General features: G+C 32.5%; 1 protein-coding gene and 1 pseudogene across 2 annotated transcripts; one reads left to right on the top strand and one right to left on the bottom strand.

Annotated features, from left to right (window-relative positions):
• Positions 1-590: 590 nt before the first annotated feature.
• LOC102607068 (syntaxin-71) lies at positions 591-4,521 on the top strand. Of its 2 annotated transcripts, XR_008055841.1 has the most exons (10): positions 591-937; positions 1,300-1,425; positions 1,865-2,024; positions 2,486-2,571; positions 2,704-2,772; positions 2,844-2,888; positions 2,983-3,045; positions 3,140-3,216; positions 4,019-4,086; positions 4,253-4,521. XR_008055841.1 is itself a non-coding variant. In XM_006480555.4 (9 exons), the coding sequence occupies exons 1-9, from the start codon at positions 782-784 to the stop codon at positions 4,032-4,034; spliced, it is 798 nt and encodes a 265-aa protein (XP_006480618.1). In that variant the 5' UTR covers positions 592-781; the 3' UTR covers positions 4,035-4,245. The 2 variants fall into 2 exon arrangements, 1 of the variants encoding a protein (XP_006480618.1); XM_006480555.4 differs by lacking the exon at positions 4,253-4,521 and having other exon boundaries at positions 592-937; positions 4,019-4,245.
• A 1,683-nt stretch (positions 4,522-6,204) lies between these two features.
• Positions 6,205-16,375, bottom strand: LOC102625175 (NAC transcription factor 29-like; annotated as a pseudogene).
• Between the last annotated feature and the right edge of the window lie 7,197 nt (positions 16,376-23,572).

Raw genomic sequence — 23,572 nt, 5'->3', positions numbered from 1 at the left:
AAAATTAACTTTGTAATTGTTTTAATCTATAATTTTTTACTATATTAAATGTCAAAATTTATTAGACTAGTATTGAATATTAAATATAAAAAATTTAATTATTTATTTACAATAATGTTGAATACTAAATTTTTAAATTCAATTATTATTAATATAATTTAAGAATATTTATTCCATTTAAATAGTTATTATAACCTCGTTAAATTCAATTCAATAAAGTCCTGTCAAAAGTTGTACCAAAAGAAAAACAAAATTATGTATAATCCATTCTAATTCAACCTAATTTAATTCTAAATATAATCCGGGGCAATTTAATTCTGTCTTCTAAAATTAGTCTGAAAAAAATTCGTTTAAACCTCAAAAAATTTTAAAATTTAAATTACACCGATTGACAAATAATACTGGTTTTTTTGAATTTGCGCCCGTAAAAACAACCGGAGCGGCGCTGCGGTGTCGTTTACTCGTTTATTATTAGCCATTTCTAGTAAATAAACGACATGACGTTCAAAAGCCCATTGCAATTAAACGACGTGTCATTCCTGGATCGACCTTCCTTGCTTGCGAACGCGTTTACTAGGCGGAATTGTACAGGCTGTAGTATGTAGTGTAGGCTCAGGCAAGTTCTCTCACTTCCGGTGTTGGTTACCCCCGCACTTGCAAATACTAACTGCGACTAAAAAAAAAAAAAAAATTAAATTAAATTAATTGAACTCAAATCCTTCTCTTCCCTTTTTGAATTATTCCTTCTCATCCTCACCATTTTTGAAGTGATTTATTCAAAATGAGCGTGATCGACATATTAACGAGAGTAGACTCGATCTGCAAGAAGTACGACAAATACGACGTCGAAAAGCAGAGGGAGACCAATGTCTCCGGAGACGATGCCTTTGCTCGCCTATACGGTGCCGTTGAGGCCGACATCGAAGCAGCTCTTCAGGTCAGTTCCATTTCTACCTCTTCCTCTACTTCTCATACTAGCGTAAAAAAAAAAGTCAAGTATAGGATCTGAGATAGAGTTAATTGAAGATCTGTGAGGTTTCTTCTCGAGTTCAAATTCCAATTTAATTCCGATTTATCTTTAATAATTATGCTCGCGCTCAGTTGTTGAGAAAGCTGAGAAGGAAGACAAGAGTGATTATCTTCCGATTTAGATCAATTTAAGATAATTAGTTGTTAAAGTAGAGTAATTTATGTGAAGATCTATGGTTTTGTATGCCTACATTTTGCGGATTAGGGATTAGCTAAATTTTGTTTTTTTTATTTGTTTGATTTACCGAAATTTGAGTTTTTGATCTACAGAAGGCGGAGTCTGCTTCTAATGAAAAAAACAGGGCATCTGTGGTGGCTTTGAACGCTGAAATTCGTAGGACTAAGGCTCGATTGTTAGAAGAGGTCCCCAAGTTGCAGAGACTGGCCATCAAGAAGGTTAGTATCAACATTTCTTTTAATAGTTATTTGTTGAAGTATTTTTAAAAGATTCTGTTCATTATTAAGGCATGCATTTGACACTAAAAGTAGCATGTAGATTTATACCCACAATTGCATGATTTTGATAAGGAGTGTTGAACTACCCATGCATTGATGGACTGATTCATCACCTACACGTTAATATGTGTCGAGGTTGCGTACTTCATAGTCCTTTGTTTGTTATTGCTTGTAAATATTCATATGGTTATAATTTGAGTGCCTGTTTATTCCTTGCATACTGATTTTGGGATGTGATGTCTAAGAAAAGAAAGGAAATGTGTTAGTATCAGTCCATTTCTCAGGTGAAGCCGTTTTTATTGAATGAATCATACACCTGAACAATAGTATACCAATATTGCTTAGTTCTTGATGGCATAAATCTTACAATTTATTGCAGGTTAAAGGGCTTTCAACAGAAGAGTTAGTTGCTCGCAATGACTTGGTACTTGCATTGCCTGATAGGATCCAAGCTATACCAGATGGGACTGCTGCTGCACCAAAACAAAGTGGAGGTTGGGGGGCTTCCGCTTCCCGTACCGAGATCAAGTTTGATTCAGGTGCAGTGTTGATTTTATTTGGATTCATTTTGCAGACCTTAAATCACATTTGTTAAATGGATATATAGGCTTTTATTGCGATATGATTTTAATATACATGTCAGTATTTCTCTTTTAACAAAGAAATTGTTTCTCAATGTACAAGAAAATCTAATAATTGTGCATTCAATGTAGTACTTACGTTAGTTTTCTTATGCCAAAACAAAAAGTTATGGAAAAATATTACTGCATTACATTTTGCAAAGCCAATCTTCACCTAACTTGAATATTTTTGAAGTTTTTTGTTTTTTGGGGCGGGGGGGTCAATTTCTAAATTTTTGTTAAGCATTTAAACTTTTTCCCATTAATTTTTAGTTACCTTATGTCTATTTTGCTCTTTGAAGATTATATAGTCACATGAAAATGTTATTAGTGTGGAAATTATGTGATTCATTTTTGCTGTCTACTTACCTGTTGTGTAGATGGGCGGTTTGATGATGAATACTTTCAACAAACTGAGGAGTCGAGTCAATTCAGGCAAGAGTATGAGATGCGTAAAATGAAGCAGGCAAGTCACATATCTCAAGTTGCAGCTTCTTTCAGCATGATTTTGTAAACTAAAAGTAAGCATGTATGGTTCCTAATTTATGCCTTTTCCAGCCCGGGTTTTTGAAATTTATCTGTTTTGACAATCACACAGGATCAAGGTTTGGATATGATTTCAGAAGGCCTGGATACTTTGAAGAATATGGCCCATGATATGAACGAGGTATTCTGGCTTGAATTAAACTATTAGTTAATTTGCATACATTTTGTTCACCATCTTCAGGGGATTTGCAGGAAGTGGATAGACAAGTTCCTTTGATGGATGAAATTGACACTAAGGTCAGCAGCACTTTTATATCCTTCTATGCTTTCAAAACTCTTATCTTGTTGCAGTATAGAGTTTATGTTGAACAATCTTCATTGCTCTTTACAGGTGGACCGGGCTACAGCTGACCTTAAGAATACTAATGTTAGACTTAAACACACTGTTACTCAAGTAATGACCTTTAACTTATGAATTTCGCATTCCATATTTCTCTAACTGTCTCCAGTTGTATGTTTCTTTAACATAATCTCTGGTTCTGTTCCAGTTGAGGTCTAGCCGAAATTTCTGTATTGACATAGTTTTGCTGTGTATTATTCTGGGAATTGCTGCTTATTTATACAAGTAAGCACTTTACTCTTTCATAAAAGCTTAAACTTATGCATCGCCACTGTTTTATCAACTTAAGTGTGTCAGCTTTCCCCATATGCCCTTGTTGAGGAATATGTAGAATTTAACAGACCATTCAGTTAGATCTCCATGATTTGGAATTCTTATGCTAATTTTATTATTGCTAAGGACAACCAAGTCTGAGGATTGAGAATTGATGGCATGGTTTTATGCTGGCATTCTGGCAGCTGTAGAAAAAATTTATAATTCCTGTCATTGATATTTTTGTGGTTGAGGTATTTAAGTAGTGAAGTTGACAAGTTGGTTGGATAACTTTAAATGGTGTTGTCAGTCTCATGTTGCATGTTCAGTAATTCGATTATTGGATGTTGAGGTAGTTGACAAAGTAGGAGGGATAGAAATTATTGGTCCATGAATTCATGTTGAGTGCAAAGAGAGAATTTGATGTCACTGCATTTAAGCTTTGATCCTAGTGTCCTCAAAATATACCAGCGCAGAGTATAATGTGTTTATATTTGCCAGTTTGAATTAATCCTTTGAACTGATTGCTGTCCACCATTTACCAAATAGATAAGTGTGGGGGAGGACTCATTAACTAGTGAATTTACTTTGGAGAATCGGGGGTAAATGCATTTGTTGAGGCATATTTAATTTGCCCAGATCCTTCATGATTCAGATTTGTCCCATTGAAACTTTTATGTAATAGATTCATTACTCTATGCTTTTACTATTGTTATTAGATTTTGATTTACTGTCCAAAATTTATTCTGATGGAATGTGCTTTATTTATTTGCAGTGTGCTGAAGAAGTGAAATGATATGAAAGCTACTTCGCTGATTTCCCTCACTTTGGCTTTTGCTTTTGGTATTATTTTTTGCCTTTTGTGGACGATTTTTGGTGCTTGATTTTCTATTTGGTTTGTCTCTCTTATATTTGGGATTACTGCTCACATTTGAAAAATGTATGGTTGTCTTTTATGTGCTAATTCACTTGTCTATGTCCATGTGAATAACTTTTCGCTCTTGTGTAGTGTACCTTATATCCATAGTCTAAGCCAATATTCTTTCTCTGGATTCCGACTTTAATATATTAAGAGTTTTGAATACCGGCGTTCGGCAACACAATTGGTGGAATGTCAAACATAGGATAGTTCAGAATAGATATTTTATTGTGTGAAATAAATTTTGATTGCATAAAACGGAGGATGTTGTGCGGATTGATGGCCAGTATAGTGTTTGCAAAACATCCTAGAGAAAGGAAAAACAAAAATCAGAAACAAAATTGAGCATATAACTTGTAGTTTTGTGTTTCTAAGCTGGGAAGGGGTTATATATAAAGAAACAAAATTTTGGATCAGTAAGGTCGACTGACATATCATTTCTGCTGTTCAAAATGTATTTACTTAATGCTCTGAAAATTTGACTAGATAAGAAATTGCTCTGAACCCAAGTCAAACATTGGATATTTTGTGCACCAATGCGTTATTAATAATTAATATCTTGTATTTGTAAGGTCAATGCTATTTCCTTGTAAAAATTTCCTCATCTATTTCGACTTGGGAAAAGAAAGGGAGGTGTCTTTGAATTCCTGAAAATGAAAAGAGTCGCTTTGAAATTGGTCATTGTTATTGATTTGCAACACAAGAGCCCGTTTGGTTAAGCAGCGAGGATCCCACCCGCTTGCTAAACCATACGGGTCAGCAGGGCTTTCAAAATTGGCCCAACTGCTTTTTCAATTTATTTTAACTCAAATTGTTACCAATATTAAAATATTTGATAAATTTTGATAATTATGTTTATGAATATCATCAAATTCTATATATATAACCAAGATTTACCAAATAAAATAATTACTATAACTTTATTCGTCAACATAGTTTTTTGAAAAAATTACAGCATTTCAGTACCAGATAGGTTTTAGAAATGAATAAAAGTGAAAAAAATTCTTAACAATGGTATAACCGAATAAAATTAAACAAAAGGGTGATAACACTTTGGTCCTGATAATTTTAGCCACTGAGGTTGCTAATAAATGTTTAGCATTATCACTAGTGTTAAGACAGTAAAGGAAAATTCACGGTTAAATGGTAAAGTGACATTTTCGCGTGAAAAATGATTATTTGAAATCTGTGTTAGTTATTTTGCTTGTTAAAACTTAAAAGGTCTCTTTCACTCTTGAACACTGTTATTTTTCTGTTAGGATTTTAACATCGGGAATAACACAACGTAAAAAAAATTTATCACGTACCCTAAGTTATAACAATAATTTCTAAAAGGGATTAAAGTGCCACTCTCTGGGAACCCCAGCAAGATTATAAAATGATACCCAGTTATGCAAAACCCCAATTCAAGATTTGAACTCTCATTTTTGTTTAATAAACCACCAAACCAAAAGCTACTATTCATAAATTCCTAAGAGAATAAACAAAGCTGCTCCTTGATTACACGATTTATCTGAAACCCAGTTCGAAGTCATCGTTCGCTAATCAATATTTTGTCTTCTGCCCTTGCTAAGAAAACTTGGAAAAATATTAACCGAGGATAGGATACAATCAAAATTTAACCCAAAAAAAAAATTATTATAGTTATTTTGTTTATTCAAAATAGCAATAAAAATTATCGATTAGATGATCAGAATACAATCAATAATACAATTAGTGATTGCATGTTTAATAACATCATAATCTAAACTAAAAATCATACCTAATTTTTAATATGAATTGAAAATATATATGTACGCATATTTTTACCATTCTTTCTATACAAAATTCTAAGTACTTCACAGGCAAGTCGAGCCTCGCAAACACTAGTAATTAATTATACAGGCTGCAATGCACACAATACCACGCTTCATGCTGTCTTTCAAACTTTTATTTAGTAGCACGCTCACACTCCTTAATCAATCTTCAATAATAATAGAGATACAATCTCTTTCACAAATTAATGTCGTATTATTTTGTAATTGATGCATGATTCATTCGAGTCACTTTCCTGTGAAAACCAAGTTATTGAGCTCTTGATGATATTGCATGGTATGACTCCATTGATGATGATCATGACTGAAATTGTTACCCTCAGAATGATCTGTTTCGTAAATGTTCGTTTCCCCAGTGCTTTCATTACTCACAGATAATATAATTTCTTCCTCCTTATGAACATATCCCTCTTTAATTTTTTTGCCCGGCGGAACACAATCGTCTTGCTGATTTTTCTCCATAAGCTTAATTCTTTTCAGTGGGTTGAACAAGCTATCTTCATCATGAGCTGCAAGACAAGATTTATCACCGCCTTGAAAGCTTATGTTCGAGTCTGTATCGATGCAGCAGCTAGTAAAATCTCGAGAAGCAAAGATATAAGGTAACATGGAGCAATCATTGTATAAATAACTTTTCACCATCTCAACATTAGGGTTTGTATTATTCATATGCTTCAACTCATTCACTTTTGAGATAAAACCGGGCGCTGCTTCATAGCTATAACCATTTCGATCATCCCACGCTTTCCTGTAGTTGATGCTCTTTTGCCTCACTCGACACAGCACCCAATCATCCAACTGCAACATGAATAATAGATGCATGTTTCAGTATTAACCCTAATAAGATGATGTGTTGGGAAAATATGCTCTTTAAAAGCATATGTGTTTATTTAATTGTAATAAACAATTTTTCTGATTAATAAAATAAATGAGGTATTTTATTCAAATATCTTAATTGCATTAATATTTGTATTAAAGTCCATTTAATCATATTATATGTATTTATGTGATCACCATGTGGATTCACAGAAGACATAAATACAAGTTATCTTATGATTAAATAAATTTAGTTCGCAGTTGATAAATAAAGTTGGGCACTTTATTTAGGTATAGACTGTAATAAATTCATTGAATGATTTGTCTTAATCATGTATGAATTTATTAATGTAGTACAACTACATTGAACATGATCACATATGAGATTTAATTAACTTTGTAATAACTGTCAGACTTATTAAATCTCATAGGCGTTGATTTTACTGTAATCTTAATCTTGAGTTAATTATGATTTCATGATTGTAATTGTTATTCCATTTGAGTTACCAATGGGCACGACACATTCTTGTGGTCAAGATTACCCGGTATCTTGGTGGGAGCAATTATGAGTATTGGAGTTATGGATTAACAATATAGAATTTGTACAACACATCTCTTGATGGGTTTTCGGCACTTGATCATAGAATTCTCTGGCCAGAGTGTGTCAACATATTTAGTATGTTGAAAATGATCATTAGAGAAAACCAGTAAGGATCAAGGAATAAGATGTTATTAAATTGATTGGACAGTTGAGATATCAATTTAATTAACGATGTGGTACAAAGGATTGTGCAGTAAAGAAATCAATGTGGCTTGGGACGAATTATTATTCGAGCATACAATTATGGAAGTCAGTTCCAATCTTTTAGTGGAGTAGATTTGGAATTAAATAATTGGGCTAGTTTAATTACAGGCCTAATTATTGTAGCCACTATTATATGTTCCCAAATGATCCCCGGGTTAGCTCATTTAATTGACTGCACCACTACTGGACTAATAAGTAAGATAACTAGCGATTTGGGTCAAAAGCCTAAATATATCATTTAGTGGGAGGCTCCATTTAATTAGCTTTTGTATAAGGGGCCTTATGTTATTTTACAAGGTGGGTCCCCTATTGAAAAAGTAAATAAACGTGAGTTTTATTTAGGGCATTATTTGGAGCATAGGGTTTTCACTAAAGGGAGATATATAAGGCTTATTTTTCCCTAAAGAAAGGTAGAGAAGCCACTTTTTATACAGATCAGAGAAAAAGATTTTTCTCTCCATTGTTGAGAGAAAAATTTTCTCGTGCTAGTTGCTTTGGTAGTGATAAAGGCGCCCACACGTCAAGTGCAGATCGAACCTGAGTCATAACCTGGAAGATCATTGGAGACAGTTCGTGATCTAACAAGCGTGGTGGTGACGGATCGTGATCTAACAGGAGTGGTGGTGGCGGATCGTGATCTAGGAGCCTAAATCACTTCAGCGGAAAAAGCCAACTCAGATTTTCAAGGTACGATTTCTGAATTACGTATTCCTATATATTATATGAGAGCGGTCTTTAAAAGGTTTTATAAAAATTTTAAAAACCTGATTTTTCCCCAACAATTGGTATCAGAGCAATCTCATATTAATATATAAGAATATTGTATGAAATCATTCTTGAAATTTATGTATTAGAGTGGCACATTTTATTCAGATATATATTATTTGTTTAATATATGAATAAAGCATGTTTATGGTTTGTCTTAATTCATGGTTAGATGTTCTACTGTATTTTTCGTTTGGATCTGTAACAAGAGGGGTGGTTTATTATCACCATGTTTCCCTCTTGATTTTTTTTTTTCTGTTATAGAATTTTTGTAAGCCAAAAATTGGCCTAGGAAATTTGTAAATCAACGGAAAATAATCACGGATGTCAGATCAGAGGAAACAGAGGCCGAAAATTTCAGAAGCATGCTGCCAGCAGCCACGAGCAACAGCAGCGCGCGCGGCTAGCGAGGGCAGCAGCGCGCGCGGCTCGCCTGGGTAGCTGCACGCCCAGCAGTTGCCGCATGCGCGCGGCAAGCGCGCTGTGTGCGCAGTGGCTGGCAGCTGCAGCACGCTGCCAGCAGCGCGCGCTGCGCGCAGCAAGCGGCGCGCGCTGCACACGCAGCAGCAGCGTGCGCAGAAGCAGCGTGCGTTCCAGCAAGCAGCGCGCGCAAGGTTAGTTTGTTTCTAGCGTATCGGCGACGGCAAACTCGACGTTGATAGCGGCTGTCCGGTGAGATTGGCCTGAACAGTGGCCGTTTCTGCTGGTGGCGGCTGGGGAAGAAGAGGAAAAGAAAAATGTGATTTTAGGGTTCCATGGTTTTTACCATGGAGGTCCCTATAGTTTCATATTTGTTTCTTGTGGGCAGAAAATTTTAATTTTTTGCATTTAAGTCCAAACATAGTTTTGGGCTTAATTAATCCTAGTTTTAGGCCCAATTTCAATTGGGCTTAATGGATTAAAAATGCATAGACAAAATTAAATACATTAAATTTATTTTTGGTCCAAAAGTTTTATTTTAATAATAAAAATAAAAATAAAAATATCTATTTATTTATTTCTTTTTAAAATTAAAAATTGGACCAATTATAAATTAAAAAGCCCAATTTCCCCTAGTCCATTAACAAAAACAAGATTATGGAAGATGGATATTGACAAGAAGCCCAATGAAGATTAGGCTTAGAGTTAATGTATTTTTCATTATTAGGAAAGCCATGAATTAAGATTATTTAATTGTTTTTCTATATGTTATGTTTTGGATGATAACATGCCATGATAACATGTCATATAGAATAGGTAGTGCCACTCTATGCATAATGTTACATGTCATTCATTAATAATGAATCTCATTATATTGTTTGAAATTTGTACATGCTTAATAATATTTGATATCATCTAGATAATATTATAGGAAGCATGCAATTAACAATATGTATGTTTTAAAAAGGAAAAACCAATTTTAAAATATTGAGTGGGAGAGGGAAAATTCAAGATAATTTTCCCACGGGTTCCATTGTTAGTTCAATAATAAAATTATATATATACCTCGACTTCATGATACGGTGATGCTCCCTTCGGAGGTTAGATATTTTATTTGATGAACTTCTTCAAAGATAAAATTGAAATATTTTTCAATCGATTGTTCACCCCAACGGTGACTATTGATATGAAAAATACGTAGATTGAAACAGTGGTTATACACTCAACTGAAATTTGTTATTAACCTTCCCAACGAAGCTCTGTTAACAAATTTAGGCCCAAAAAGATAACGATAATTATTTATCATGTCTCTACATGAAAGTAAATAATCCAATGGGTAATTGGGTCTAGTAAGTATAGACATGACTTCCCCACCGGATAGCTTGTCAAAGCGGAACTAGATTATCGTTACAATAAATTAAAATGCATTTATGGTTTTATGCATTTTTGTCATTTATTGTGAATATTATTTCAAATTATTTATGCATGGATGTTTTATTTTTCAGAAAATGTCTTCCCTAAGCCCACTTACTATTATTCTGAGTCAAAACAAACTCACTGGAGAAAACTACATAGATTGGAAAAGAAATCTATTCATTGTCCTGACTGCTGAAAATTATAAATATGTCTTAACCCAGCCATGCCCCCAGTTCCAACGGATGATGCTCATAGAAATCAGAGGAGGCTTTATGAGAAATGGCAAAAGGCCAATGAAATGGCAAAGTGCTACATTCTAGCCTCGATTTCTAATATTCTGCAGACCAAACATCAGAACTTGGAGACTGCCACTGAAATAATGGATAGTCTCCAACAGATGTTCGGGCAGAGTACTCGCTCTGCGAGACAAGCAGCGCTGAAAGGAATTATGAACAGTAAAATGGGGAAGGGCACAAGAGTTCGTGATCATGTCCTCAAAATGATGGACTATTTGAATGAGGCTGAGATTCAGGGAGCACAAATCGATGATAACTCAAAGATTGACATGGTGCTAGAATCTCTGCCAGAAACATTCAAGGAGTTTAAGGTCAATTATAATATGAACAAAAGAAACATGACCTTAACTGAATTGATGAACGAACTCCATTCTGCTGAAGAGATCTATCGTGCTGAGGAATCTCTAGGAAGCATAAATATTACTGAAAAAGGTTCATCTTCTGGGCCTAAACCGAAAGGCAAAGGTAAGAAGAAAGCTGGGAAAAAGAGACCGTCTACCAAGCAAGATGGCAAGCCGAAAGGCAAATGCTTCAAGTGTGGACAGAAAGGTCACTGGAAAAAGGATTGCCCTAAGATTGTGAAATCAGGTATGGGAAATCTTTTTGTAATTGAGGCCTGTTTAGTTCAGAATCCTATTGACACTTGGGTGTTGGATTCAGGAGCAACTAATCATATTTGTAATTCACTTTATTGGTTTCAGGAAACCAGGAAAATAAGTGAAGGAAGCGTCAAGCTGCAGTTAGGGACAGGACAGTTCGTGTCAGCAATAAAGACTGGATCTGTTTTATTATCTTTTAATAATGAGACTTTAGTTTTGAATAATTGTCTTTATGTTCCAGACATTAAGAGGAATTTAATTTCAGTAGCTTGTTTGTCAAAGCAAGGGTACACTGTAAATTTTGGATCCTCTGTTTCTATTTTTCATAATAAGAGACTTATTTGTTCTGGTACATTGGAAGATAATTTATATCATTTAAGTCCAATGATCCATTCTATGCATGACACAGTGATAAATAATGATGAGCATACACATTTATCTAAGAAAAGAAATATTTCTTCCAACCAATGTTACCTCTGGCATTTACGCTTGGGTCATATAAACCAAAATAGGATACAGAGAATGATCAAAGATGGGCTCTTGGGTCCATTAGAAAATGAATCATTGCCACTCTGTGAATCCTGTTTAGAAGGGAAAATGACCAAAAGGCTATTCTCGGCCAAAGGAGTACGTGCAACAGTACCACTTGAATTGGTACATACAGATGTATGTGGACCAATCAATGTACAAGCTCGAGGAGGTTATGAGTATTTCATCACTTTTACTGATGATTACTCAAGATACGGTTATGTTTATCTGATGCGTCATAAGTCTGAAGCTCTTGAGAAATTCAAAGAGTATAGGGCTAAGACAGAAAAGCAATTAGATAAGAACATAAAGAAACTTCGATCTGATCGAGGTGGTGAATTTCTCTCAGGAGATTTCAAAGAGTATCTGGTTGAAAATGGGATTATATCTCAATTGACTGCCCCGGGAACACCACAACAAAATGGGGTAGCTGAAAGAAGAAATAGAACTCTTTTGGATATGATGAGATCTATGCTTAGTTATTCGTCATTACCAATCTCTTTTTGGGGACTAGCACTGGAAACTGCAGTTTACCTTTTGAACTTAGTTCCATCTAAGTCAGTGCCTAAAACCCCAATAGAATTATGGTCAGGTCGCAAACCAAGTTTACGACATGTCCGTATTTGGGGATCACCAGCACATGTGCTGAAACCAAAGGCAGACAAAATGGATTCACGTTCTGAGGTTTGTATGTTTGTGGGGTATCCCAAAGGAACAAGGGGAGGTTTATTTTATAGTCCTCAAGATAGGAAAGTGATCGTGAGCACACATTTCACTTCCCTTGAGGAAGACTATATGAATAACTTCAAACCTAAGAGTAAGGTAATACTTGAAGAACTGTCAGGTGATCAGGTCGATGCTCAGCTTTCAATGCCTGTTACAGAACAGGAAGAACAGCAACAACCAGATGATCAACACAGGATTAACCCTGAACAACCATCACTTTTAGAACCTCGTCGTAGTGGGAGGGTAACTAGGTTACCTGCGAGATACATGCTTTTGGGAGAAACCTATACGGCTATCTCAGATGAACATGTACAAGATCCCACTAGTTACAACGAAGCTCTAATAGATAGAGATGCTGAATTTTGGAAAAAGGCCATGAATCAAGAAATGGAATCTATGTATTCCAATAAAGTCTGGGAACTTGTAGAGACACCAAATGGGGTAAAACCTATAGGATGCAAGTGGATCTACAAGAGAAAAAGAGGAGTAGACGGAAGGGTGGAAACATTTAAAGCAAGATTAGTAGCCAAAGGGTTTACTCAGAAAGAGGGAATCGATTATGAGGAAACTTTTTCTCCGGTTGCTATGCTTAAATCCATCAGGATTCTGCTCTCCATTGCTGCAGTGCTAGATTATGAAATTTGGCAAATGGATGTCAAGACTGCCTTTCTCAACGGGCATCTTGAAGAAAACATCTACATGCAGCAACCAGATGGATTTATACAAAGAGGCCAAGAACACATGGTATGTAAGTTGCAGAGATCCATTTATGGATTGAAGCAAGCATCCCGGTCATGGAACATCAGATTTGATCAAGCGATAAAATCGCTTGGATTCATTCAGAACATTGATGAACCATGTGTGTACAAGAAAATTCAAGAAAAATCTGTAGCCTTCCTAATTCTTTATGTAGACGATATTCTCCTAATTGGAAACGATATAAGAATATTGACTACAATAAAGAGTTGGTTAGCAAAACAATTTGATATGAAAGACCTGGGAGAGGCAAGTTATATTCTTGGTATCAAATTATTACGAGACCGGAAGAATAAAACTTTAGTCTTGTCTCAAGCGGTCTATATCGATAAGATATTGGCTAGATTTAGCATGGAAAATTCCAAGACTGGTTTATTACCATTCAGACATGGAATTACATTCTCTAAGGATCAATCACCTAAAACATCTGAAGAGATAGAGAGAATGAGACAAGTTCCCTATGCAGAAGCTGTGGGAAGTCTTATGTATGCCATGCTTTGCACTAGGCCAGACATCTGTTTTGCGGTAGGGATGGTTAGTAGATATCAATCTAATCCTGGACCTGAACACTGGACTGCGGTCAAGCATATAATGAAGTATCTGAAAAGAACTAAAAATTATATGCTTGTGTATTCTGGTGATGAACTCATTCCAGTGGGTTATACTGATTCTGACTTTATGTCAGATAAGGATTCCAGAAAATCAACTTCCGGACAACTGAAGCTGAATATGTGGCTGCATCCGAAGCTGCAAAAGAAGCTGTATGGCTCCGCAAGTTCCTACAAGATCTTGAGGTGGTACCTGCTGTAACTGCACCCCTGAAACTATTTTGCGATAATAGTGGTGCGGTAGCTCAATCTAAGGAACCAAGGAACCACAAGAAACAAAAACATATTGAGAGGAAGTATCATCTTATAAGGGATATAGTGCAGAGAGGTGATGTGGAGGTTACTCAGATTGCGTCACAGCAAAACTTGGCAGATCCTTTTACTAAGGCCATGCCTGGGAAACCTTTTAACTTGCACTTAGATTCCATGGGCATGCGTGAGATGCCAAATATGCTTTGAGAGCTAGTGGGAGATTGTTGGGAAAATATGCTCTTTAAAAGCATATGTGTTTATTTAATTGTAATAAACAATTTTTCTGATTAATAAAATAAATGAGGTATTTTATTCAAATATCTTAATTGCATTAATATTTGTATTAAAGTCCATTTAATCATATTATATGTATTTATGTGATCACCATGTGGATTCACAGAAGACATAAATACAAGTTATCTTATGATTAAATAAATTTAGTTCGCAGTTGATAAATAAAGTTGGGCACTTTATTTAGGTATAGACTGTAATAAATTCATTGAATGATTTGTCTTAATCATGTATGAATTTATTAATGTAGTACAACTACATTGAACATGATCACATATGAGATTTAATTAACTTTGTAATAACTGTCAGACTTATTAAATCTCATAGGCGTTGATTTTACTGTAATCTTAATCTTGAGTTAATTATGATTTCATGATTGTAATTGTTATTCCATTTGAGTTACCAATGGGCACGACACATTCTTGTGGTCAAGATTACCCGGTATCTTGGTGGGAGCAATTATGAGTATTGGAGTTATGGATTAACAATATAGAATTTGTACAACACATCTCTTGATGGGTTTTCGGCACTTGATCATAGAATTCTCTGGCCAGAGTGTGTCAACATATTTAGTATGTTGAAAATGATCATTAGAGAAAACCAGTAAGGATCAAGGAATAAGATGTTATTAAATTGATTGGACAGTTGAGATATCAATTTAATTAACGATGTGGTACAAAGGATTGTGCAGTAAAGAAATCAATGTGGCTTGGGACGAATTATTATTCGAGCATACAATTATGGAAGTCAGTTCCAATCTTTTAGTGGAGTAGATTTGGAATTAAATAATTGGGCTAGTTTAATTACAGGCCTAATTATTGTAGCCACTATTATATGTTCCCAAATGATCCCCGGGTTAGCTCATTTAATTGACTGCACCACTACTGGACTAATAAGTAAGATAACTAGCGATTTGGGTCAAAAGCCTAAATATATCATTTAGTGGGAGGCTCCATTTAATTAGCTTTTGTATAAGGGGCCTTATGTTATTTTACAAGGTGGGTCCCCTATTGAAAAAGTAAATAAACGTGAGTTTTATTTAGGGCATTATTTGGAGCATAGGGTTTTCACTAAAGGGAGATATATAAGGCTTATTTTTCCCTAAAGAAAGGTAGAGAAGCCACTTTTTATACAGATCAGAGAAAAAGATTTTTCTCTCCATTGTTGAGAGAAAAATTTTCTCGTGCTAGTTGCTTTGGTAGTGATAAAGGCGCCCACACGTCAAGTGCAGATCGAACCTGAGTCATAACCTGGAAGATCATTGGAGACAGTTCGTGATCTAACAAGCGTGGTGGTGACGGATCGTGATCTAACAGGAGTGGTGGTGGCGGATCGTGATCTAGGAGCCTAAATCACTTCAGCGGAAAAAGCCAACTCAGATTTTCAAGGTACGATTTCTGAATTACGTATTCCTATATATTATATGAGAGCGGTCCTTAAAAGGTTTTATAAAAATTTTAAAAACCTGATTTTTCCCCAACATGATGGACATTGATATAAATAATAACAAATATAAACTTTGCAGCTAGCTAGAGCTTACCCTCATAGATCCTTTTCGCTTGGGTGTCCAAGCGATGGTATCGGGTAATCTGTATTCATGCATGATCCAATCTGTCTTGTATCCTTTCGGAGGGCGTCCTTCGTAGAACACAAGAGCTTTCTTGACTCCAATACTCTTCGTTCCAAACGAAGTAAGAATCGGTTTATCAGTCCCCGTGGCCTTCCAAAAACCCGAAGCAGCTGCCCTGTTCGGCCTTGCCCCATTCGGATACTTCCTGTCTCTTGGAGTGAAAAAAATACCATTCTTCCTCTCCAAACAAAGCTTTCCCTGCTTAGAAAGATAAAAAATAAATAGCGGCTTTGTGTGTGTGTGTGTGTATTGCATACTTAATTAACAAAACACGCACGCGCGCACAGATACACAGAGATATACATACTTGGTAGATCCCACGGGTTATATTTGTATAAATCAATTTCAGCGATGATTGAAGCTGGGAGAGGAATTGAAGCAACTTTGTTTGTTAAATAATGAACAATGAGCTCTTCATCAGAAGGGTGGAATCTAAAACCAGGAGGGAGTTGAATATGTGGGGGAGCTGCTAGATTATTATTTTTCTCCATGGAATAAGACATTAATTGATGCTTGTTGTTGTTAGTGATGCAGCTGGAAAAACAAGAAGGCTACTGATATTATCGAAACAATATTATTAGCTCCTTGCTAGAGTTGCAAATTCGGGAGCACTGTGCAGCATTTTGCATAGGTTATATAGGAGAATAAGAATTGATGTTAATCCCATGCAGACGTTGGCGGTGCAATTAAACAGCTTAATTAATTATTTTTATTGGTAAATCAGTGGAGGTTCAAAGAGAGAGGACTAATTAATGAATTGTCCGGATCTATGACTTCTTGGAATGAGCTCGTCAAAACATGTCATCAATTTCGATAAGTTCGAGGAAATGTGTTAGGTTGGGGTCGGGCTGTAATGCAGTGCTGCATGTCGTGCAGCTGCCTTTATTGTTTTTTTAATAATGCGGATGTAACCGGCCACCGATACCCTCCTTTTAATAGCGTAAAGCGGCAAATGTTAAAAGAAACTATCATAGAACTCCCTCGTTTTAGGAAATATTAAGATAATCAATTCAAACTAGTAAATTATTAAAGACCCCCTCAACTTTACACCAAAAAAATACTTCCTTTTTCTTTTTATTCATGGAAAATATAGTTAATATATTTAACTTATATCCTAAAAGAAACATAATTAAATAAAATTAATTGGACTAATATATTTAAATAAAAATAATTATATTATTTTTCTTAATATTGCATTATAAATTTAATGATATTTTGCTTTAAAAACTGTAACTTATGTACTAATGAGAATACTATTTAAATATAATAAATGGAAATAATTATATATTAATTAAATAATTTTTAATTTATTAATTGCACTATTTTTAATATTATGTAATAAATGTAATGATATTTTGCTTACAAAATTATCAAAATAATTTTATCAACTTTTAATTACATTAGAATCCGAGTATCTAAACATATAATGAAATCGATTTATTTCTAGATATTTAGAAGAAATCAATTCTAGGATCTCACGATACACATTCGGGGACTTAAATCCCTACCTACTAAAATGAGGACAATATTTATCCAACTATCAAATAATTATCATTCCAAACATCGTAGTTACCCCTCAAATGTTGTTGTTGTTATTATTAGTGGCCAATATTAGTATGTTTTATGTATACCCTCTAAAAAAATATTCATATATTACAAAAATATAAAGCATATTATATTTGATATTTTTAAATAAAACTCATAATCAATCTCTTGTGCAAATTAATTCATACTATCTTAAGTGAGATTAATTATTTTATTTAATCCTTTTTGCTATAATAATTTTTTTGTTAAACATTAATCAAATTCATAATGGTACATAACATGGATAATTACAATTTGAATGCAAGTAATATTGAATAATGTTGTATTATGTTATACTTACATTTATATAATTTAAGCATGACAATTATATTTCTAAATTAAATTAAATTATTTGAGTAACATTGCACTCACTATATGGGTACATGATTTGTCTACTAAATGATGTGCAAGTATTATAAAATATGTTCAATCTTACATTTATATCTATATTTTTTTTAAATTAAGTTAATTTATATCACGACTAAAAAAAATTAAATTATTTAAAAATATGAAAAATATAAATTCATTTTCATAGTAAGCAGTATGTTTTACTAAATTTACTTTTAAAACATTTTATGCCATGGGGGAGAAATATAGTCTTTTAAATTCATTTTTATTTATACGTCTTAAGCTTGTTATAATCTTTGCCACATGAAATATGTTTTCATTGTAATTCTCGCTAAATTTAATTTATATACTTTTATTCTAGTGGTAAAAGAAATTGAATTTGAATATAATTTTTTCAATTTAGTTTTTTTAACTGATTAAGCATCATGGTACTGTATTACACAGATATTTACAACTGTTATAACAGTAAATTATTACACTGATATTTACAATTAGATATATAAACTGAGACTTATATTATTACATTTTAAATTCTATGAAGTAAGTGCCCAGACAAATAACCCTCACAGAGGAGGAGTGTCTCCACTCCACTCACATTTCGTAAGAGAGAAAAACTTTGCAAATAATCTCCATATAATTATGTTTAATTAAGGGAGTTTGAGTCATGGGGACTCGAACTATTGCCCTCATAGTCATGTTTTACTTTAATGGTGTGTTTACTTCATGGAATGGGGAATGAGAATGAAGGAATAAGAATGAAACCTATGTTTACTTGGCAAAATGTAATTTGAGAATGGGAATAAAATGTGTGGGTCCCACATAATTTGGGAATAAGGAATAGGAATCCCATTCCCGGGGTTGGAAATGAAAATGATGGAATATAAATGAAATATATGTTTACTTTTGTATTCCTCTAATTTTTTCATATTTTCCAAATTACCCTCATTCAAATCACAATTAATTTTATTATTTTAATTTATCAAAATTTTTATTATTATTTTAAATGTCATTAATAATAATAATAATTATTATTAATAAATTTTATTAACTTTATTATTTTAGTTATTATTAATTATTTTTATTATTAATATTATCATTATTAACAATAAAAATAATGATAAAAATAATAATTAATAAAAATAATTAATTTATAATTATTGTTATTATTATTTTTAATAAAAATAATAATAACAATAATTAATAATAACTAAAATAATAAAGTTAATAAAATTTAATAGTAATAATAATCTAATTTTCATTATCTAGATATAAAAATGATATTAATTAAAAATAATAATAATAAATGTTAATAATGATAATATTAATAAAAATAATATTAACAATAATTAATAATAATTAAAATAATAAAGTTAATAAATTTTAATAATAATAATAATAAATGTTAATAATGATAATATTAATAAAAATAATAATAACAATAATTAATAATAACTAAAATAATAAAGTCAATAAAATTTAATAATAATAATAAATGTTAATAATGATAATATTATTAAAAATAATATTAACAATAATTAATAATAACTAAAATAATAAAGTTAATAAAATTTAATAATAATATTATTATTATTACTATTAAATTTTATTGACTTTATTATTTTGGTTATTATTAATTATTGTTAATATTATTTTTAATAATAATAATAATAATAGTAATAATAACAACAACAATGATAATATTGTTAATAATGATAAATTAATTATTTTTATTAATTATTAATACTATGGGTATTTTCGTAAATTAATTTTCATTCCCATTCTTCATTCTCATTTATTTTGTCAAGTAAATACATCAATGACATTTCAGCACATTCTCATTCCCATTTATTTTTGCCGAGCAAACATTAAAATCTCATTATCATTCCAGCTCATTCTCATTCTCAGCCCATGCCTATTCTACCACATTCCCATTTCATGACGTAAACGCACTATAAGGTCAATGGTTCACTACTGGGCTAAAGCCTAAGTGGCCAATTTAGCTTAATAACAACTAAATTTACTCCCATGGATTCAAACATCAACTATTTTGTTTTTAATTCAAATGATTTACAACTGCATTAATTAGTACCTACAACGTGATTATTAATATACTTACAAAGTAATATATCTCATTTATATTAAATTATCAATATATTTGTAGAAAATTAATTTTATATTAGCACAAAAGTTTAAAATATATATTTTTTATGTAAAATTTATACATAGAAAAATTTCATCTTGGCAGGTAAAACTACCGCCTCAATGAAAATATTATTTACAAATTACAAAAATGAATTTTTAGATTTTGAATGGTCACAACAAATTTATCCGTGCAAGTTTTGTCATACATCATCACTCTTTTGTTATCCTTTTTATTAATTTGAAAACTTTCACATTTTTTTCTAATTTCTACCGAAAATATAAATACTCACATTGTGACATTTTTGTTTTGGAAACCCTAGCCGCTCTTCTCAAATCGTCAAACACACTCACTCACGTCAAACCCTCACAAGCCAGCAAGCAAGCAGTCATCGTCGTCTTCATCCTATGCCCGTTACGGTCCTTTCCATCAGCCAGTAGTCGTCACCGCATCTCACTTTCTCTGTATGCAAATCCTAGACCTGCGAGCCGAATCAAGTGGTGGATTTCAATCAGAGGCCATCGTTGACCGTTAAAAAGAGTCATCATCTCTTGCGCTGCCAAAGCATGGAGAAGGTTGGGGATCAAATTCATTAAAACCGATCGGGTATAACTTATAAAAAAAAAAGGGCAAAAACAGTGAAAGCCGAATCCCTAAACCTAATTCCTAGATTCCCAATTTTCTAAAGCCACAAACCCGAGGAATTCTTAGCCAAGCAGGTGGATTTTTAATTTCTCTATTTATAGGTGTAAAAATAAGAATTTTATTATTTGAAATTGTTTTATTCTCTAACCAGAATTAAAAACATGGGTAGGGATTGCAGCAAGATGAAAAGCTACAAAAAGCCCAGAAAGAAACCAAAGCCAAGCAGGAAAACCTTTATTTATTTATTTTCTGCTATATATGTAAATGCAAAATAAGTTATCAGTTCTCTATCTAGAGTGTGAACATAGCGAAGTTCGATGATTTATTTTATTTTTTAAAAATTATATGAACTATTTTTATATAGATTTTGGCACCAAGTAATATACTACAGTGTACAGTACATGCAGGCCAATGTAAATTTGAGCCATGAGCTTGTTTTTCCTGGCTTTAGTATGGGGCTAAGTGAACATTGTTCTGTATAATCTATTTAATTCTATTTGGTAGAGCCAAGTGTTTAAAGCTGATGATGGAATGGAATCGGCCTGAATTTTTTAAATCTTAACATTTGGATTTAGAATGAACTTTTGAAAACTTGCTAGTTCATAATTCTTAATATCGTTTCTTTTTTTGGCCAATGCGAAGTTGTGTCAACTTGGTATTGTAGTTTTAAATCCTTTTATAAAAGATAATTGTTAAACGTTTGTTTGCCCCCCAAAAGATTTATTTACGAATCTTGTTATGTATTTTCCACAGAATTCTTCGTGAGGGAAAGGAATGCCGGAGACTATGAACCCAAAGGAAAACATAACGACCTTCAAAAGTAGTAGAAGCCATCCAAGAAGTATCCAAAATCGAGCCAGAAAAAGAGTTTTCAGGTTTGAAGTTGTTTCCTTTGGTATTGTTTATCGTTGTAATTTATAATTGAATATTTTGAATTTGTTGTTTTAGTAAACCAAATATTTCATCATTTGTTGTTTTCAGTTCATTTTCTACAATACTTGCTCCAATGCAAATCAGTGACCTGACCTGAATTAGAAATCCAAACTGCTTTGTAACCCAAACCGACTCGAAAAACTGCGAATCGAAACCAAACCAAACTGACTTTGAAACCAAACCAAACTGAAATAACTTTTCAACCCCTTTGGGTTGAATTCTTGAACCCAAACTGGTTGTAATCTGAACTGAAAACTGAAAACACCAACAAAAAACTGAAATGTGTGACCCTATTCAAGACTATTGTAGTGTCCTATAAGGTGAGGTTGATTTCGAGCTCTCCTTGAAGGTATGATATGCAATCTGCTGTTTTTTTTTTTTTAATTCTACTGTCCTCTATCATTATTTGTAAACATGTTAAGATTTTGGTTTATGCTTATTGTTCTGTAGTAAGCTCACCAATGTGTAGTTTTTGATACAAATGATAAAAGGGCTATTAATATTAGATGATGCTATTTGATGATTTATATTATTCATGCAATCAAGTTTGTTCTTGTTCATTGTGGATGTATTCTCCATTTATCTTCGAAAGATAACTTTGTCATTAAACTGAAATTGACATAAAGGTTGGATAGAACAAGTATGCTAATTTTTTTCCTATTGAAAATAAAACTTATTTGATCCTACCCAAGAAGTTAGGACATGCATTGGAAATTCTAAATATTATTTATTTTTTCCCAACCTTGTTTTCTAATATCATTTATTTATTTATTATTATTTTCTTTTTTTGTATGCAGAGACTCTTGAAATATAGCAGCATTTGAAGTCTAGCTTTCGGAAGCTGTAAATTGATTTAGTTTTATATTGGTTTTATTTGATGTAAAAAAATTTTAAAACATGTTTAGATGAATGGAAATTTTGATTTCCTTTACTTTTTAGAGCACTGGATAAATTAATAGTGCATTATAATTTCATTTACAAACAAATGCCAATAAACCATTTAAAAAAAATTTAAACACGCCTAGATCATAATAATAAATGTTGTTACTATATCGTTATATTTTCATAATGCCATACATTAGTCATATTAAACATTGAAAATTTATTTTAGTTAAGTCCTGAAAATTTGAAAAATTTTTTAAAAGAGGGTGGTACTCGTTGAGACAAAAATGATGTTAACAAATTATAATTATTTAAGTGATAAATGAGCATAAATGTGAACAAAGGTCAAAATTTCAAATATAGATGATGAAACTCATGATCGAATCTCGCGAGGTGTTGAGTAATGATTTCGACCAAAAAATAATATTTCAACACTTAAAAGTTTTGTAACTTGCAAAAATCAATTGCATAATCAAAATGTTAATGATATCTTAATAATCTAAAAGAGTGCAAAAATAGCATAGGACATATGTACATTCTTATTATATTTAATTATAAATCCCACAGGATATGATATTAATAATAATAACTGTAGTAATATCCAACAAGCACACATAAAAAAAAAAAATAGAGATGTTCAACTAAAATAGATTAACTAAGCTTTAATCTTGTAAATTAAAGTATTTTTGTAACTTAACTTATATCATCATAGCTTTAGAAGCATAGCAATTGCAATCCTTCTTACTTGTTATTTATTTATTTACCGTTGACATTATGAAAAACTAAAGCAATTAATTTGAAAAGTAAAGAGAAAATGAAAATAAATGCATAGATTTATTTTTAATATAATTAAACGCTATTAATTAAAATGATTACAATGAGAATAGATATGTATAAAAATTAAAAGTTGAAGTATACATACAATCAAATTCAAAAGATTGCATGAAGTAATGAAGATGAAAAAAAAAAGGCCTTGGAGACTCAAAATGTTGAAAATGATGAAGGGTTGCAATAAAAAAATTCTTAGTATTATGTGGTAAATTGATATTTGTTAAAATAGTAAGGGGTCAACCATAATTTGCCTTATTGATATTATTGTTATTTTCAACAAGTAATTTATTATTAATAAAAAAAGGACCTGAAACATGTACTGGTA

Source organism: Citrus sinensis, chromosome 6 (assembly GCF_022201045.2).
Source record: "Citrus sinensis cultivar Valencia sweet orange chromosome 6, DVS_A1.0, whole genome shotgun sequence".
Classification (NCBI taxonomy): Eukaryota; Viridiplantae; Streptophyta; class Magnoliopsida; order Sapindales; family Rutaceae; genus Citrus; species Citrus sinensis.
Note: the sequence above shows the minus strand (reverse complement) of the source record. Positions and strands in the feature narration are given on the sequence as shown.

Coding starts and splice junctions, on each gene's coding strand:
- LOC102607068 (XM_006480555.4), top strand. CDS start 782: ATGAGCGTGATCGACATATTAACGAGAGTAGACTCGATCTGCAAGAAG. Junction 1,426..1,864: donor AGAGACTGGCCATCAAGAAG/GTTAGTATCAAC, acceptor AATTTATTGCAG/GTTAAAGGGCTTTCAACAGA. Junction 2,889..2,982: donor TGGATGAAATTGACACTAAG/GTCAGCAGCACT, acceptor TGCTCTTTACAG/GTGGACCGGGCTACAGCTGA.